Below are 18,631 nucleotides of genomic sequence, written 5' to 3'. Positions count from 1 at the left end.
CTCCGAGGAGCCCCCCGGGGTCGGCGCTCAGGACGCGTTCGTCCACCGCTTGAAAGGGAAAAGCGAAGCGAAGCCTTCGCCCCCCACCCTGGGCGAGGAAGTGCTCAGGACCTCTGCTATCACTCCGGCCTTACTGGAGCTGACAAACGGCCACCTGGGGAGAAGGGAGCGCACCTCATCTCGGAGTTAGCGCGTGAGCAAGAACCTCCCTGCCCTCGCCCTGCAGGACAGGGGCTGTCACACGGGGACCAGCGACAGCGCCGTGCCTCCGGCGGATGAGATAACTGCGCCTGCTGGATCGCGCCTTCGAGACAGGACCAGGCGCGGGAGCTCCTCACTTCGCCCTGCTCGGCACCGGCACCGCTCCCTGAGCCAGCGGCGCTCAGCACCGCGGCCGGGCACGGCCCCGCGCCCCGCATCGCCCCCTAATTCCTCCCGCAGCCGGGAGCCCCAAAGCAGGGGGGGAGCAGCCCCCAGGGCAGCGGCTGGGCAGGACACGGGGACACCCCGCTCTCGGGTGCCTCCCACCCGGGGCCCTTCGGGTCCCCCCCCCCGCCCCCTCCACACGGGGGGGGAAAAACAAGGAGCTGGCGCTCAGGAGGCGGCTGCGAGGCAGGATGTGACCCAGCGCCACCCGGCGCGGGGGCTGAGCTCGCTTCCCAAGAAATCCAACTGCGCATTTCCCAGGGCTCCCAGCCCAGCTGCAGCCCGGCGGCTGGGCGAGCCGGCAGCACCACCTAGCGGGGCTCAGCACCCGGCTCAGCACCCGGCTCAGCACCCGGCGGCTCGGGGCTCCCTGCCGCAGGGACACGCGCCCGGGGCAGGCACAGCGCCCGGTCAGCCCCGCTCCGCTGCCCTCCCAGCCTCCCGGGCACGGCACCGCTGCCAACAGCGACCGAACCTCACTGGGGAAAGCGCGGGCACGGCTTCAGGACGGCGGCCCCGCACCGAGCATGCAGGGAAGGGGCTGTGGCAGGGGCACGGAGCCCCCGTGATGGGAAGGGGAAGCTCTGCTGCGCCCAGCCCCCTGCAGCCAGAGCGAGAGCGTCCCTGCGGTACCCAAGGGTGCCCACCAGCCTGTCCACAGCCCCCAGCCCCCTCCCTCTGCCCTCTTTCACCGCTCCCCACCCCAAACACGGTGCAGGGACATGGCTGAGCCCCGACTACGGGCTGCATGGATGTAGCATCACCTGGGCCGGTCACCCCACCGTGCCATTAAACCCCGGCTCCGACCCACAGAGGGCAGCCCAATGCCGGGGGGCACCCAGGGGGTCCGCGGAGGGGAATCGAAGCCGCAGGCACAGCGGGGGCAGAGCCCAGCTCCGAGGCTTTTTCCGACCACACGCAGGAGCCGGCAGAGGCAGCCCAGCACCCATCCCTGCCCTGCTCCGCCAGGCACCCACCTTGGCCACAAACTGCTTGTCCTTCTGGTCCAGGTTCGCCGTGGGGGCCACGTAGTCCCTCCAGATCCTCAGCTTGCGCTCCTTGGCGAACCTGGCGGGGGGGGGGGGGGAGGCACCCGTGATGCCCGGGCAGGGGGTCCCCAGCAGGGACGGGCGCGCCGCAGCGGCAGCACCGGGCACAAAGCTGCCGCCTTTCTTTTTCTATTCCAGAGGGCATTGGCAAGTGGTAAGGGCTGCTCCAAGCCAGAGCCTGCCCGTGCCTCGGCACAGCGACACCAGGGACGCCCGGTGTGCGTGGATGGGGAAGGGGCCCAGCACCCCGCGCGCCCACTGGCAGCGCCGCAGCCCCGGGCTCACCTTTCGGCCGCGCGCAGCTTGTCGGCCCCGCGGGTGTAGACGGCGATGGACCAGTCCACGCAGCGGGCGAAGCCCTCCTTCAGCAGCAGCTCGGTGATGTTGCCGTTCTGCGGACGGGGAGGAGACGCACGCTCGCACGCGGGGCCCCACGGCATCAGGATTTATCCTGCCCTGCCCCGGCGCTGAGTCCTGCAGCGCGGAGCTCACGCGTCCTGCGCGGCCCCTTCGCTGCCATGGGTCCCCAGTGCCCACAAACGATGCAAGGCCTGGCCCACAGCACCCCGAGGGCTATCAAAGGATGCGACCCCAGAAGACCACAGGACTCTGCTCAAACGGACCCGTGCCCTCCTACATCCCCTGGCAGAGAGCACGGCTCCCAGCCCTGCGGCGCTGCTCCGGGCCCCGTGGAGGCAGCAGAACCTCGCAGCAAGCTCCAGCATCTCCAGCAGGGGACGAAGAGCATCCCGGCAGCCCCCATCCCGCCCCTCACCACCCCCACTTGCCGGGTGCAGGATGGTGCCCAGGATGTTCTGGTTGTGGCAGCTCTCCAGCACGATCTGCACGTCCCTCTGCAGCAGCCGCGACTCCGTGAAAAACTTCGCTTCGGCCGCAAACGGCTCGGGGACCTCCGGGGCGTCCGCCTCCCGCTTGAACGTGGGGCACTGCGGCACAGGGACATGGTCAGGGCACGGGAGGGTTCCCACAGCACGAGGTGGGCCCCAAAAACCTCGGCAAGGGGGAGGGAACGTCACCCACGCAGACGGGATCGCAGCACCGCGGGGGCACCGTGGCACAGAGCCGTGCTGCGAGACCGGGCACGGAGCTCGGCTGGCCCCAAAAGCCCCATGCCCCAAAGTCAGGAGGCTCTAAAGGGTTACGACACCTGGTCCAGCCCATCCTCCCCGCCAAGGCACCTCGGGGAGTCCCTGCTTGCTCAGGAAACTGAGCTTAAAATGGGGTGCTCACGGAGGGCAGATGGGGCAGGAGCCGGCAGAGCTGCCAGGGACGGACCGGTCCTGGCAGCAGCGGGGCCGTGGGGAGGACGCAGCAGCTCCGCAGGCACCCCAGGGGGCCTCTCCCCGTGCTGGCTCCCCAGGAAAAAAGTGGAGAGGAGCCGTGAGCACAAGACTCAGGTCGGGCTCAGCATCGCAGAAGTGGAGGAGGAAAACCCCAAGTGCCCCGAGCTCCGGCTGCAGCCTGGCAGAGAGGGACCGGGGATGTGTGCACAGCGATGCTCTCCGGCCGTTCTGTGCTGACACAGCCCTTTACCCGCCCCAGCAAACACCGCCAGGAGTGAACCAGGGCACGGAAACAAACTCCCAGTGCAGTCCTGCTGAGGATGGCAAGGAAAACAGCAAGGTTCAAAAGGCAAGGGGAAAAAAGCAAATAAAAAAAAAAATCACCAGTGCTGCAGCAAAGGGCGCACCCAGAGCGCGCCGAGCAGCAGCCCCCAGCAGCGGGGAGAACCCGGGCAGGGCTGCTCCCGGCTGCCCCCAAATCCCCCCACCACGCAGATGCCAACAGCCACGCAGGGGCTGAGCCCTCCTGATGGGACGGGGCCATCCCTCCCCCAGCTGCCCGGGACCCTCCCAGGGCATCCCGTACCTCGCGCAGCACGGAGCTGGGACCTGCTGACCCCAAGTGACGGCCCCACAACGGTGTGCGCACCCCAGGGGTTGTGCCAAGCACGGTGCCGGAGGACACCCGATGGCCGGGGGAGCAGCGGGTGTGGGTAAGGCCCCTCGGAGGCTCGCACCAGTCCCGGTGCCAAGAGCAGAGAGGTGACAGCAAGCACGACAAGCAGGCAGGTGACAGCGGCCACACCTCACCTTGATCCCCGAGAGCATGACGGTGACCAGGTAGTAGTCCGGGAGGAGGAGGGCTCTCACCACGCTGCCATCCCGGACGTGCTCTATGATGGCTGCAGGACGAGAGCAGAGGTTGGTGCTGGCCGCGGAGGGGCTCAGCAGGGGCTGCAGAGCCAGAGCTGTCCCCCTCCATCCCCAAAGCCACATATTGCTGCACGGTGAGCGCCGTGCTCGTACAAAGCCAAGGACAGCATCACAGCAGCGTGCAGCGCCGCGCGTGCAGCTTTGGGGACAGGCAGGTCCCACAAGCCACGGACGGGGCCAGCCACAAAACCGCAGAGCAGGCAGGGAGACGCAGCCCCAGCCACCACCACGTCCCCACGGCCACCAGCTCACCATTGACCGGCTTCTGGTGCATGGAGTCCACGAAGTGCCGGGGGTTCTCGATGGTGTACTTGAGGTCCCGGATGGTGTGGGAGCCCGTGCCCTCGCTCCACATCCCCTTCTTGGCGCTCTTGGCCTGCTCCTCCAGCTCCGCCAGCCTGCTCTGCTCAGGGCTGCAAGGAGCGGGACAAAAACCAGGTCAGGGCAGAGCCACGGCGCTCAGCGGGCGCAGGGACCAGCGGGCAGGGCGCTGGCGGGTCCTGCGTGTTTTACCCCCGGGGACATCCATCTCTCAGGCACTTTTCTGGATGCTTTAGCAATCTGAACACTCGAGTCTAGGGAGGGCACAGCCCGGGTGAGCGATGCTTTATGCGTCTGACAGCGACGCTCCGTAAATCGAAGTCTCTCCGGCACCCAGCACGCAGGGCGTGCCGCTGCTGGCCACATACACCCCAGCTACAACAGGACAGCGAAGGTGCGAGCTGCACAGCCCCTCTCGAGGTTGGTTTTGTGCATGGGGAGGTTCGGGCGCAGGTCCTGACCCTGCAGGTCCTGACCCTGCGGCAGGGCAGCGGCAGCCCCGGCCACCAGCGCCTGGTTTGGGAGCGAGGGCCGTGGAGCCAAGGCTGCTGCCAGCGGCTCACCGGGAGCACAAACGGCCCGGGGCGAGCAGCAGGCGGCCTCCAAAGCCAGGAGGCAGCAGCAGGCGTCTCTCCACACCGAGGGGACCGAGTCCCTGACGAAGGAGAGCGCTGCCAAGCGCCCTCACACTCCGTTAAACACACCCTGGGATATTCTGGGTTCATCGTTCCTCGGCTCGTCTGAGGGCAAAGCTGCAACCTGAGGGATCCCGAGCTCCGCGCAGAAGCTGAGCGGCCCCGCGGACCGGGAGCCCCCAGGTAAACGTGCCTGGCTCTAAATACCTGCGCCCCAGGGGGGCAGCAGAGCGGGGGGCACAGCAGCTCCCCGGCACCCCCGGGGCTCACCCAGCACCTCCAGCCGCCTCCTCTGCCTGCGCCTGGTAAGCTGAGGGCTGAGGCTCCTCATGCACCCGTTAATTAACGCGTCCTTTGAATTAGGAGAGCGAGCTCTGCGCAGCAACAAGCCCCAGGCAGTGTTTAACTGCAGGAAGCTGGGTCCTGCGGGGACTGCCGTACTCCAGCGGAACCGCGCAGACCGGGGTGGCCGCACGCCCCGCGCCCCGGCCTCACAGCAGGCGACTGCTGGAGCAGAGGGGACAAAGCCCGGCGAGCCCGAGGCCACCAGAAGGTCCCCGTGGCCCAGGTCCCCTGGCGCGAGCACCACAACCCTGAGCGCAGCACAACAGCGCCCAGACTGCGCCGCGACCTCCTTCCACGCCTCCCCTCGGGGGGGGGAACGTTGCTGGGACAGCAGGGACAAGTCACAGCCATGCCATCGCTTCCCCAGCTCCTCGGGGACGTCCCCATGCCACTGCCTGCCCTGGGGTGGGCAGCGAGCACCTCCTGCCTCGGGGATTTTGGCCTAGGGTAGCTGCGGGGCCGTGGCATTGAAGGGTCTTGTCCCTGGGGGGGTGAAAGGAGCAGCCCGGGGTCCAAAGAGCTGGGCTGCCCCCAACCCGCGGTGCCGTTTGCTTCCCAGGCCCCCCGGCGCACCACGCACAGACCCAAACCCACCAGCGAGGCACAGCACCACGGGGCACCTGCCTGGCTGGGTCCTTCCAGCACCGCCTGCCCAAAACGCAAGGGCTGACGAACGTCGTCCCGTGGCCAGCAGGCATCACAGGCGCTCCAGGGAGCGAGGGCTGCCAGTTCCCTGCTGCACAGCCACAGCCCCCGGCCGCGGGGCAGCAGCCACGCTGAAGGTCGGTGCCCGCATCGGTGGTGGAGGAGCTGAGGTCCTGCCCGGTCTGCGCCCCGGTGCCCGGCACGCAGGGGAGCCCCGGCCCTGACGTCCCCGTGGTGTCCCTGCACGGTGACAGCTTCCTCCGGCTGTCACAGCAGCACGGCCACATGCTGCGAGCAAGTGACCCAAAGCAGAAACCCCAGCAGGGTGCCAGCCCCATGCTCACCTTCACTGCTACCTTCCCCACAGGTGCCAGAGGTGGGAGCCCACAGCACCGGAGCAGGAGCTGGCTCCAGCTGATCCTCGTGCACCCCATGAACGTGGTTGTGCCCTGTGAGACCCTTGCGAGGGGGCTGCTTGGCTGCACTTGCTCTCCCACCAGCACGGGGCACGTCCCCGATGTCCTGCACAGCCCCGTGCCACCTCCCGGGGCCAGGCTCACCACACGGGTCACAGCGGAGCCCTTGGTGCCCAGCACGGGGGGACGCAGGGTGCCCATCGCACACCCCGACCATGCTACAGCTGAGCCTTAATTCCCGTGGGTCACGCAGGCCCTACGGGCCCAGGCAGGGGCCATGAAGGCGCTGGGGGGCGGCTGGGCACAGGGACAGGGACTGTGTCCCCAGACATACGGGGACCAGGACCCGCTGGCGCTCAGGGCTCCTGCACCGGGGAGCCCAGGAACCAGGCACCCCGTCCCTGCCCTCGGCGGCGCACGCTCTGTTTACTCCGCATACCTGTTTACAGGCTGCGCTACTGAAAACACTGGATGGAAAGCACCCAAGTGTGCCAGGAACAGTTTTAGGAAGCGACACGGGCGAGCTTCCAGCCCAGCAGGCACAGGATGGAAATAGCGTCCCACCGGTATTTATAGTGCCGGCGCAGCAACCGCTCACGCCCCTGTAACAGCGGCCCCCACGGGGCTGCCGGCACGGTGGCCACGGCCGGGCTTCTCCCGGCACCAAGCTGGGACCCCTCTGGGGCCACCGATTCCCCGCAGGGCCAGGACAAAGCCACAGCTCCGAGGCTCAGCCCCGTGCACCCAGCGCGGGCGCCCGGCTGCAGATAACCGGCGGTGGGAGCCCCGCAGCGCGGAGCCGCTTCCCGGGGCTGGGCAGCACGGGCACATACGTACTTGTTGGCTCGGATCCCTTCCCGGCGGGAGGCCAGTCCTTCTGCCACCAGGGACTCAGCGATGTTCTCGCCGCTCGTGTCTGCGGGGAGAGGAGAGCAGTCAGTGGGGGCACGCGGCGGGCGGACGGCACCGCGCAGGCGGGAGCGCAGAGAAACCGGCCTCGTCCCCGCAGGGAGCCCGGGAACGAGACGATTTCACTGAGCGGGGAGGGATGCAGGGCCACGAGACAGGCTCTGAACGTGGCCCGGGCTCTGCTGACAGGCAGCACAGGCTGCCATCGGGGTCTGGAGGCACCCACCCCATGGTGAGTTCAGAGGAGAAGCTGGGGGCACTGAGACCACCCCCAGCACCACACAGGGAGGGAGCTCCCGGTCCTCCCAGGTGGGCTCACGGAGATCAGAGCCTCGAGGGCAGACCCCAGCCCGATAACCGCACCGCCCCGCGGCACGACCCACGGCTGCCTTGCGCTGAGTGCCCTGCAGCAGCTCCTCCATGCCCCAGACCCGTGCACGGCGCAGAGCTCCCCCGGGACGGCGCTTCCCCGGGCAGGAGATGAGAGCAGGAGGAGCAGGGGCTGGCGCCCGGCTCGGCTGCAAGGCTCGGGGGCAGCCAGGACCGTTTGCACGTGAGGGGGACGCCCCCAGCACCCCTCAGCAAGCAGCTACCTCCCGGCATCCAAGGGGCTCTCGCAATTTCAGGCAGGGGCTGCAGCACTGATGCTGCCAGCGACTTCTCATGGGATCGCAGCCGGGCCGAGCCTGGGGGCACCTGGTGTCCTCCTGCCCCAGCAGAGCCCCCCAGCCGGTGCCCAGCCCCACGTCCAGGTGGGTTTGGAGACCCCCCAGGAGGAGACCTGGCCAGGAGCTGGACTCGATGATCCTCGTGGGTCCCTTCCAACGTGGGATGCTCTATCCTGTGAGCCCCCCCAGCTCCCCCCCACACCTTCCCTCGGCACCAGGGGCTGCGGCTTTGCTCTCCCCCACCGCAAGCCTACGCAGACACCGGGACTGCAGCAGCCCCAATCCCCCTCACGTCAAGGATTACCCCCCTGCACTTCACCCAGCACTTCCACCTTCTCCCGACCTTTGGGGAAAGCTCCGTGTGCCCACGCATGTCCCCAGGGAGCGGTGCTCCCGGACCCCCGGCAGTGGCCCACCTCAACGTCCCGCGGCACAGCGACCCCCCCAGCGCTGCTGAGGAGGCTGCCGCAGCGCTTCCATATTAATTGCATTTAAACCTTGACAAACTTCATCAGGAAACATTTCATGCTTCATTTCTCACCGCAGCGGCGTGACAGGCTGGGATTTAACAATGAGGACGACACCTACACGGGAGGCTCAGCATTAAAAACCCTTCATGTGGCAGACGACAAGGCTGCGGATGACTGAAACAAGAGCGCTTCGGCTGATCGCGGCGTCACCCGACAACAAAACCCCTTCCAGGATTTATTTGTTGCAGGCTACGCGACCGCATCCTGCCTTCGGTGCTGAGCCGGGTGTCCCATACGGAGGGGCAGGCTGTGCACGCCGGCTGGATGGGAAGCAGCAGCTCTCCGAAGGGATGCTCGCCCTGCACGCACATCCCCAGGGGCTCCTGGTGTCCTCCAGCGGCAGGCAGCCCTCAGCAGGCTGCAGGCTCAGGAACAACTCAATATTGCCCCAGCTACCCGTGCTTTGGGCTCACCTGGCACCGTTTGGGCGCAGGGGACGCCCTCCCCAAATGCGTCTCCTTCGCATCGCCCCGGTGCTGGCATCTCCCACGCTCCGCCGAGCTCCCTGCGGCACGGCACGCTGCGAGGAGCACGGGCTGGAGCCAACCTGCACCCCGAGCACCTCGGAGAGCCTCCTGCCCTGTCCCGGGGCACCCGAGCACCCACCCGGCAGCCCCACGGCACACACCGAGGGACGAGCTGCGCCCTGGGAGACTTCCCACGCGGAGCAACTCGTCCCCGCTCCTTGGGAGCTGAGGGTTCAACCAGGAGCCGACCCAGCACCGTACAGGGCAGCAGGATGCCCGCACTCCCCTGTCCCCAAGCCGCCTTCTCCCTGCCCCTCTCACCAGAGCTGATCAGGGCCCAGAGGCGACCGGGGCCCAAGAACTCCTCCACAAGCCCAGGCTGGGACTTGGCACCGCAGCAAGCGCTCAAACTGAGCGCAGCACCCTTGGGGCTGCCCCGAGCCTCAGGGGCGCGAACGGGTCCTTCCCGCCCGGTAAGCTGGCAGCTCTGCCCGAGGGCTCGCTGCAAGTTCTGATCAACGCGGCGTTAATTGCACTGACCGACCTCAACCGCGTTGAGAGAGCGAGCCTCCCTGCGAGCATCCTGCAGGAGCCGGAGGCTCAGAGACAACAAGCCAACGACAAGGCTTCCACGAGCATCTGGAGGTGGCTGGCCCCATTACGTGTCCCCCTGCCCCACCAAGGGACACAGGACACGGTGCTCCCTGTGGGATGGCTCAGCAGCACCAGTCCTGCACCGCGAGCTCTTGCCACTCCTGCTCCCCAGTTTCGGCGTTTTCCTTCTCCCCCCGTAAGCGCTCAGGTCCCGGCACTGCCCCCCAGCATGTGCTGCTTGCCTGGCCCAGCCCCAGGGGACCGAACCAGAGGCGAAGCCCGCCTGAGCTAGCAGCGGGTCAAACACCCCAAAAAAAGGCCATTTACCCCAAACTGCTTCTAGCCTGAGCCGGGGAAAGCTCTGCCTGCAGGTATTGCGCGTGGCTCGGGCTGGGCGGCTGCGCTCCAGGCACCCTGCCGCCTGCTCGGGGACGCAGGTAAGCGGGCTGGTAAACGGGTTCCTTCCAGGTGACGGCCGTCTGCCAGAGGCGAGCGTGAGATTTACAATGGCAAAACGTTCAGCAAACGGACATCCGTGGGGATTCACCCAGCGCCACGACCCAGGCGCGCCCGCAGCGGCGGCACCAGAGAGGAGGGAACCCCCCGGCAGCTCCGCGGGCAGCCGGGACAGCCGCTGGGCATCGCTCCCTGCCGAGAAGCTGGAAACCGGGTGACAAAAAAAAAACTGCCACCGACCACCGCATCCCACCCACCCTCCTCGGACAGCAGCCCGGCCCCGAGCTCTGCGCGCGCCCGCCGGACCCCCCGCGCTCACCTTTGCCCAGGTACACCATGCCGTACTCGCGGCCCTGCGGGGTCTTGTACTCCACGGTGAAGCAGACCTCCTTCCCGATCAGCTTCTTCCGCAGGAACTCCCGGGCTGGGAACCCCCAGGGCTGGAAGGAAAGGAAGGAAAGCAGCGGACATCAGCTCCCCCCCGGGTGCCCGGGGCTGGCACACGCTGCCGTGCCCGTGGTGAGGGTGCGGAGCTGGCACGGCTCATCCGTGGCCGTGCCCGGCACGTCCCTGCGTCCCCGTCCCTCCGTCCCCATCCCTCCTGCACCGGAGGCACGAGCGCGACTCACGGCAGCGCCAGGGCGAGCTCAGCCCCACTCCACCGCAGAAGCGGGTGGGTGGAGAAAGTGGTCCGGAGGAGAGAACATGACGTGCTAATAAACAATTAGCAAAACTGACAGGCGTAATTTTTTAAAAGAGTGACATTTAACGGCTGAAGCAGTGTTTAGAAGACAAACTCCCCAGGGAGAGCAATTAGCTGAGCGCTCTGCGCCACCCCCGGGGCTGGGAGGATGGGTGGCCCCGGGCTCAGCTCTCTGCTACCCAACCCTGCTTCCTCCAAGCACTGCGCCAAGCCAGCAGCACGGGCAACCCCTGCTGCACTCCAGCGGCACCCCAAAAAGCAGCGCCACCTCCACATCGTGTCCCCACGCCTTCAGAGGAGCTGCCAGGGCCAGCACCGGCTGCGACCAGGTCCCCTGAGTCCCCGATCAGCCACAGCCAGAGCTCACCGAGCCCCATGAGAGGCCGAAGCCTGGGGCAGAGCCTGATCCTGGTCCCCGCTCTGATTAACGCTCCTCCACCCAGAGCTAATTAGGAGCCTGCTCCAGCCGCACCGAGGGGCCCTCGTGCAGACCCCTTCTCCCTGGAGACCTGAGAGTTGGCGAGGAAGATTTACGCAGGGCGCCAGAGGCGAAGCTCTTCGCACCGCGGCCACCAAAGCGCACCGGGAGGAGAGATCCGGAGCTGGGAGCAAAACCCGCGGGGCTCCGCGGCGTGAATCCACCCCCGGCAGCTCTCCCTGCTCCAGCTCCTCCCTGACCGCCAGCGAGAGGCCCCAGCACCGCGTCCCCAGGTCCCCGGGCACACCGCAGGGACGTGTGCCTGGGGGGGGGCACCCACCTCGTCCGGGGTGTCCTTGGCGTCCGGCTGGCCGGCGGCGGCGCGGCGGGCGAGGCTGCCGGCGCGGATGTTGCTGAGGTTGATCTGCCGCTCCGGAGGGGGCCCGCCGCGGGGCTGCCCGCGGACGATGATGGCGCATCCCGAGAGCACCTGCGGGGAGGCACAGGGTGAGCGGGGAGGCGGGCGGAGACCACAGCCCCCCCCCAACAAAATGCCCGGACCCCCACCCACGCAGCCCGGCCGACCCCACGCCATGGCGCGCAGCAGTTACAGGGAACGCCGTGCCCAGGACACGCCGAACATCGCAGCCCCTCCTTAACGCCCGGCGCCACTGCTCGTGGGGCGGTTTCAGCGCGGCAGGTAACGGGAAGGACGCAGGAGACGCAGGGATTTTTATTCCCCTGCCCCAGCAGGACCCCCCCAGCCGGTGCCCAGCCCCACGCCCAGGCGGGTTTGGAGACCCCCCCCCCAGGAGGAGACCCCCCAGCCCCTGGTCCCGGCCCCGTCCTCGTGCAGCTCCCTGCGGGTCCGAGGGCCGTGGAGGAGCCCCCCCGGAGCCACCCCCAACCCAGGCCGAGCAGCCCCAGCTCCCGCAGCCTCTCCTCGCAGCAGGGGGGCTCCAGGCCCTGCAGCGCCCCGGGGGCCCTGCGCTGGGCTCCCCCCAGCCTGCCCAGGCCCCTCCCGTAGCGGGGGCACACACGGGGCCCAGTTCTCCAGGCGCTGCTTTGCCCGGCGCAGCCCAGGACGTTCGCCTCTCGCGCATCAGGGACCCGTCACCGGCTCGTGGGCACCTCGGTGCCCACCGGGACCCCCGGCACCAACCCCTCGGGCACGCCGCGAGCTGCTGGCCCCCAGCTGGACTCCGTGCTGCCGACCACCGCCCCCCGGCCGCTCAGCCAGCCCTCGCCCCCCAGGCTGTGCTTTTTGGAAGGGTTCACGGAGCCTCGCGCAGCCCGGCGGGCACCGACGTCCCGTGGCCGGGCACGCCACGGGCTCCGCTCGAGGTCTGCGGGCAGATCAGCGGTGGCACAGCCCCCAGCACCACCCGGCCACCGCAGGCAGGCAGAGCCGCCGGGACCCTCTCCGAAACCAAGAGACCCAAACCACACCTCTCCTCCCCGCGCCCGGCCCTATTAACGGCCACCGGCATCATCCTGCCCAGCAAAAATAAATTAAAAAAAAAAACCAAAAACACAAGGTTTTTCAACAGCTCTGACTGCACGAGGCCGCAAGCTGCCCGTTTACCGACCGCAGCACTGGCAGCGCCCGTTGCGGTCCCCCTCCGTGCCAGCCCGGCCCCCCCCGGCAGGCAGGGCACGCGTCGGGGACCCCCCTGCTCCCGTCTGAAGCAGCCTCGTGCCGGGTGCCGCCCGCGGGAAGCCTCGGGGCCGGGTTCAGCAGGCGCTGGCTCCCTGCCCGCCCGGAGCCCTCGCCGCGCGCCCAGGAGCCGCGGCGCTCGCGGCCCCGTCCGGCGGCCGACCCAGGGCCGGGCGCTTGAGGGCTTGGAGGTTTCGCCGGCGTAATTAACCCCAACCCTTAATTTATAGGGCGCCGGGGGACGAGTCAGGCGCTGTGACCGTTCCGCCCGGTCACCGTTACAAGCGCCGGGGCTCGGGGAGGGGACGGGTTTGTGGGCCGCCCGGTGCAGCCCCCCGGCACCTTCGCCCCCGAGCGGGGCGGGAAGGGCTCAGGAACTCTCGGGAACGGGGGGGCGACGGTGAAAAGGGACGGACCCGAGGGACGGCGACGGCCGGGACGGCGGCCACCAGCCCCAGCGCGGGGCCACCCCGTGCCCGCGTGTGACGCCCGTCCCGGCCCCGCTGCTCCCACGTGCGCACGTCCCGCGGGCGGCGGGAGCCCAGGTGGGACCGGGCGCTTTTGGGGGGGGGGTCTCCGGTGCCCCCCCCCCCAGGAACCGACAGCGGACATCGTCCAGACGGTGTCAGCGGGACGCGCAGCCGCCCGTAGCTCCTGGCGGGGCACCCCCCGAGCAGCCGGACCCCCGGGCAGCCCCCGGCCCGTGCCCCCAGCCCCGCTCCCCCGGGCTCTGCCCGCACCCCCCGGGAGGACGGAGCCCCCCAGCCCCGGTGCGACCCGTGCCCAGCTTCGGGGGGGGGGGGGGAGCTCGGGGGCGCCCCGGGAGCTGGCCCCGCTCTGCCCCCCGCCGTCCCGGCACCGTCCCCGGGCCGATTTCCACCAGCGGCGGGTTTCGGTTCCGGGCCACGCCGAGCTGGCTGGGAAGGGCCGCGCCGCACCGGGGGGCACCCGGGGCCCGGCTCCGGGGCTGGGAAGCGGCACCGAGCCCCGTCCGGTAAAACCGGGGGGCGAGCGCCCCGGCCCCGCAAGCGCCCCCCCCTCCGAAACCGGGGGTCACGAGGGGGAGGGAACCAGCACGGAGCAGCCCCCCGGGGCCGGTGCCCCCGGGAGCGGGTCCCGGTGTGGGGGGGGGGCCGGGACCAAGTCCCCCCCCCCCCCAGCCCCGGTTCAGGAACGCGGGGCGCGGGCACGGCACCGGAGGGGGGAGAACCGGGGGGGTGCCGAGCGCGGCCGGGGGGCTCCGGGGAGCACCGGGCAGGGGACACGAGGCACGGCGCGGGCAGGCCGGGCGCGGTGCCGGTGGCGGTGCCGGTACCGGGCCCTTACCATCTTGACGATGCCGCGCTGCACGGCGAGGGGCGGCGCGGGGCCGCCCTGCCCGGGGGCCGCCCCGGAGGCCATGGCGGGGGCGCGGCGGCGGCGGCGGGAGCGCGGCGGAGGGGGCCCGGCGGGAGCGCGGAAGGGAGCCGCGGGGCGGGGCGGCGGGGGGCGGGGCCTCGGCGGAGCGAGGGGCGGGGCCTCCGGCCCGCCGCCCCGCCCCGCCCCGCCGCCGCCGGCCAATGGGCGGCGCGCCCCGCCGCCCGCCCCGCCCCGCCCCGCCGCGCGCCGGCCAATGGCGGGAGAGCGGGGCCGCGGCGCCGGCCCGAGAGGCTGCCGCGCGGGTGACGTCACGGCGGGCCCCGCCCCCGCGCTCCGCCCCCCGGCCCCGCGGAGGAGGGCGGGACTTCCGGGGCACGCGGCGCCAGGGACACGTCGGCAAAGGGGGGCCCCGCGCTCCCACGTGGCCTCCGCCGCGCCGCGCCGGGGGCGGGGCTTCGCCGGGGACACGCCCCCTCGCCGTGACGTCACCGCCGCTCCCCGGCCCCGCGCCGCCGGGACCGGACGGGGGGGGGGAAGGAGCGGGGGGGAAGGAGCGGGGGGGAACGGGTCCGGGACCCCCGGTGGGGCTCGGGGAACGGGGGGGGGGCTCCCCGTGATGCCCCCCCCGTTCCGCCCCCCCATCCCCGGGGCTCCCGGTGCTGGGGGTGCCGCCGGTGCCAGCCCCCCGGAACCCCCCCAGCCCCCCGCCGCCTCCCGGTTGCTGGGGGGGGTCGGGGAACGGGACCCCCACACACACCCCCCGTACCCCCCCCCCCCACCGGCGAGGCGCTCCGGGGGCACCGGGGACGTGTAGGGGGGGCCCTGCCCCTTGGGCTTGGCCCCCCCCCCCCCCTCCCCCCTTCGGCCTCGTGTCCCGGGGCGCGCCCGGAGCCCCCCGGCTGTCACCGGGCTGGCGGCGGTGGCCGCGGCCGAGCCCCGGAACCGGGCGGGCTGTGCCCGAAGCGGCGCCGCGGCCCCGCGGTGTTGCCCCAGGCCGCGGGGCAGGGCCGGATCCTGCGCCCCGGGGCGGCGGCGGCGGTGCTCCGAGCGGTGCTCCCAGCCCCAGCCGGTGCGGAGCCGTGTTGTGCCGGGCCGCGCGCAGGTGGCAGGAGATGGGCGTCCTCGTGCCTGTGGTGGGCACGCGGAGACCCCGGGGCACACACAGACCCCAGGGCATGCGGAGACCCCGGGGCACACACAGACCCTGGGGCACGCGGAGACCCCGGGGCACACACAGACCCCGGGGCACACACAGACCCCGGGGCACACACAGACCCCGGGGCACACACAGACCCCGGGGCACACACAGACCCCGGGGCACACACAGACCCCGGGGCACACACAGACCCCGGGGCACACACAGACCCCAGGACACGCAGCGATCCCAGGACACACAGAGATCCACAGGCACACACAGACCCCAGGGCACACAGAGACCCCAGGCACGCACAGCCCCCAGGGAACATACAGGTCCCAGGGCATGCACAGATCCCAGATCACACACAGACCGCAGGGCACACACGGATCCCCAGGCACGCACAGATCCCAGGGCACTCGGAGGTCCCAGGGCACGCAGCAATCCCAGGGCACACAGGTCCCGAGGCACACACAGATCCCTGGGCACGCACAGACCCCAGGGCACACAGGTCCCAGGGCATGCACAGACACCAGGGCACACACAGGTCCCAGGGCACGCAGCGATCCCCAAGCACGCAGCAATCCCAGGTCACACACAGACCCCAGGGCACGCACAGGTCCCGGGGCACTCACAGACCCCAGGGCATGCACACACCCCAGGGCACGCAGCGATCCCAGGCACGCATAGATCCCCGGGCACACTGAGACCCCAGGGCACGCACAGGTCCCAGGGCACGCACAGGTCCCAGGGCACGCACAGACCCCAGGTCACGCTGAGACCCCAGTCACGCACAGACCCCACTCACACCCAGACCTCAGGGTCTCAGAGCCCCGTGCAGCCCCCGGCACCGACCCACCCCGCACCCGGCCCCGCTGCCCCAGCCGCTCCCCAGAGCCCGGGAGCAGGCACGGCATGGCAAGGTCCCCATGGGACGCCGCCTGTGCTGTGCCCTCGGGACAGACCAGACCCTGCCGGCGTCTTCCAGCGGCGTTTGGCAGCCTGGACGCTGACGGCGTGCTCCCAACGCGGGGCTCGTCCCCTTCCCGGTGGGTGCCGGTGGTCCCGGCGCCCCGTGCAGCTGTGCCGGCACCGCGATGCCCTGCCCGAAATCTCCGGTCCCTGGGGCAGGCTGCCGGGGCAGCGGCCCCCCCGTCGGGCGGTGCCCACCCGTCCCTGCCCTCGGTGGGTTTTAATATTCTCGCTCTGTCTTGTTTGGCGATGATTTATCGATTTGTTTGTTTTCTCCCCCTTTTCCTTTTTAATATTTCGTGCCGTGAGTCACGAGCGCCAGGATGAGCGATGGCGCTTGAAGGGCAGGAAATCATCTCCCCTGCCCGCGAGCCTGGCACGGCCACTCCCTTACCATAATTTACGGCCCGCCTGCGCCCAGCCTCCCCGTGCCGCTTTCCCGGAGCCCCGTCCCATGGCCCCGAGCCCCATCCCACAGCCCCGAGCCCCATCCCACAGCCCAGTCCCACAGCCCCAACCCATGTCCCACAGCCCCAAGCCCCGTCCCAGTCCAAAGCCCCATCCCACAGCCCAGTCCCACAGCCCCAACCCATGTCCCACAGCCCCAAGCCCCGTCCCAGTCCCAAGCCCCATCCCACAGCCCCGAGCCCCATCCCACAGCCCCGAGCCCCATCCCACAGCCCCGAGCCCCATCCCACAGCCCCGAGCCCCATCCCACAGCCCAGTCCCACAGCCCCAACCCATGTCCCACAGCCCCAAGCCCCGTCCCAGTCCCAAGCCCCATCCCACAGCCCTGAGCCCCATCCCACAGCCCCGAGCCTGGTCCCATAGCCCCGAGCCCCATCCCACAGCCCCGAGCCCCATCCCACAGCCCTGAGCCCCATCCCACAGCCCCGAGCCCCATCCCACAGCCCAGTCCCACAGCCCCAACCCATGTCCCACAGCCCCAAGCCCCGTCCCAGTCCCAAGCCCCATCCCACAGCCCTGAGCCCCATCCCACAGCCCCGAGCCCTGTCCTGCATGGGCTGGGGCAGAGTGCCCCAGCATGGCCCCCACTGCAGCTCCCCCCAGCCCAAGGACCGCCTGTTTCAGCCAGGATATTTTAATAACCCTCCTTTCCGACTGAAGAAAGGTGGGATGTAGGTGGGAGCACTGGGCTAAGCAGGTTCGCTCGGCTGGTGACTCACCCGGGCTTTTAACTCCGAAGCGCGCTTCCCGTAGGAGAAAAGCACTTTCCTTGCAGCCGCCCCCTCATTTTCGAGGTGAGGAGTGGGAGCCACCCCCTTGGGAGAGCCCCGAAAGGCCCCGAGCAGCCCCCGGCAGGCAGAGGAGCCCCAAGGAGGAAGGGACTGGCTTGTGGGGGCACGGAGCTGACCCCGCTGCGCTGTGCACACCCCAGCTGAGCCCCCCCGTGCCCGGAAGGATGGGGACGGTGTGGCCCTGCGGGGCTGGGGGCACGGGGCGGGAGCTCCCCACGAAGCCCCCGGGGGTTTGCAGCCACCCCAGCAAGGTCTGAGGTGGTGTGAGACGCATCCACAGGACGAGGCACAGCCCCGTGCAGGTGGAGGGAGGCGAAGGCTGCCCTGCTCTTGGCTAAGTGGGGGTGTCCGTGCCCCCGGCGGTGCCGCAGGCCACCCCGCTGCACCAGCACCACCCTGCGCTGCCCCCCTCCCTGCCACCCTCTTCCCATCGCATCCATCCCTCGGTGGGGCAGGACACGATGCTCGCCCTCTCCTCCTGCCTTGCCCGGGGCCCTTCCCCTCCCAGCAGGAATTTCCAGACCCAGGCTCCTGCTCCCCGAGCGAAATACACCACCGTGGCCGCTCGGCCCTGTTGAAGTGCTGCCTGGATAAAGGGACGAGCCGTGGTGCCAAGGCTGGGGAACCAGAGCCAGGGGACAGGGAAAGCCACCGCTGGATGCCCAAGCTCCTGAACGCCCTGCTCTCCTTTCGGCAGGGCGGGTAAGCAATTCCCAGAAGTGCTCCAGGAGTCAGCCCCCGTCTCAGCACCCCGTGCGCAGCCCCCAAACAGCACCGGGACCTCCCCGGACCCACGGGTGCGGGGCTGCCCACAGGGTGCGGGCAGGCGAGGACAACGCTTGAACCCCTCTGAGCAGAGGTGGGAGGGGGGGCAGAAACGCACCCGTGGGAACTCCCCAGAGGTGAAACAGCCCCAGGAGCTGCGGGGTCTGACCTTCACACCACACATCCCCCAGTGCAGGCTGCGTGCCCGCTAGCGGGACGGGAGGGGAGGAAAGGCCGGCAGAGTCTGTGCGGGATGGGGATGCCCTGCCCCCCCTGCTCCCTGCTCGGGGGCACTGGGAGACGGAGCCGCTATGGGGGTGCCTGAAAAAGCCCCGGGCACCGGCAAGCAAGGAGCGTCTGGCTGCAAAGGGAGCAAGGGAGAGTCTGGCTGCAAAACGCCTCGGGCCAGGATCGCTTCCATCCTAGCTCCTGGTGCCGCAGAGCTGCTGACGGCGTTACCTGGATAAATGGACGTGAGCCGTGCCTGCGCTCTCCTCGTGCGGGGCTGCATGGGAGGCAGGGGGGAAGAGGGGCAGCTGCCCCCACCCCCAGCCCCCCAGCTCGGCATCACTGGTGCCCAGGGAGCCAACGCCAGCGCGGGCCTGGCACAGAGGGGGCCGGGATCTGGGGCTGCTCCCCGCTCCGGCTCGTTAGTGCTGATGAGC

General features: G+C 70.1%; 1 protein-coding gene across 1 annotated transcript in view; it reads right to left on the bottom strand.

Moving 5' to 3' along the window:
• The window catches only part of SND1 (staphylococcal nuclease and tudor domain containing 1), a 118,405-nt gene extending 104,445 nt beyond the window's left edge, over positions 1–13,960 (bottom strand). The window contains 9 exon segments of the mRNA XM_083819714.1: positions 1,404–1,494; positions 1,761–1,867; positions 2,264–2,422; positions 3,590–3,681; positions 3,965–4,125; positions 6,912–6,990; positions 10,018–10,138; positions 11,160–11,309; positions 13,803–13,960. Of these exon segments, the coding sequence (XP_083675840.1) occupies positions 1,404–1,494; positions 1,761–1,867; positions 2,264–2,422; positions 3,590–3,681; positions 3,965–4,125; positions 6,912–6,990; positions 10,018–10,138; positions 11,160–11,309; positions 13,803–13,877 (1,035 nt within the window). The 5' untranslated portion in view covers positions 13,878–13,960.
• Positions 13,961–18,631: the final 4,671 nt, after the last annotated feature.

The sequence above is a fragment of the Anser anser genome, assembly GCF_964211835.1.
Source record: "Anser anser genome assembly, chromosome: 1".
NCBI lineage: Eukaryota > Metazoa > Chordata > Aves > Anseriformes > Anatidae > Anser > Anser anser.
This window is presented reverse-complemented; position numbering and strand designations above follow the sequence as displayed.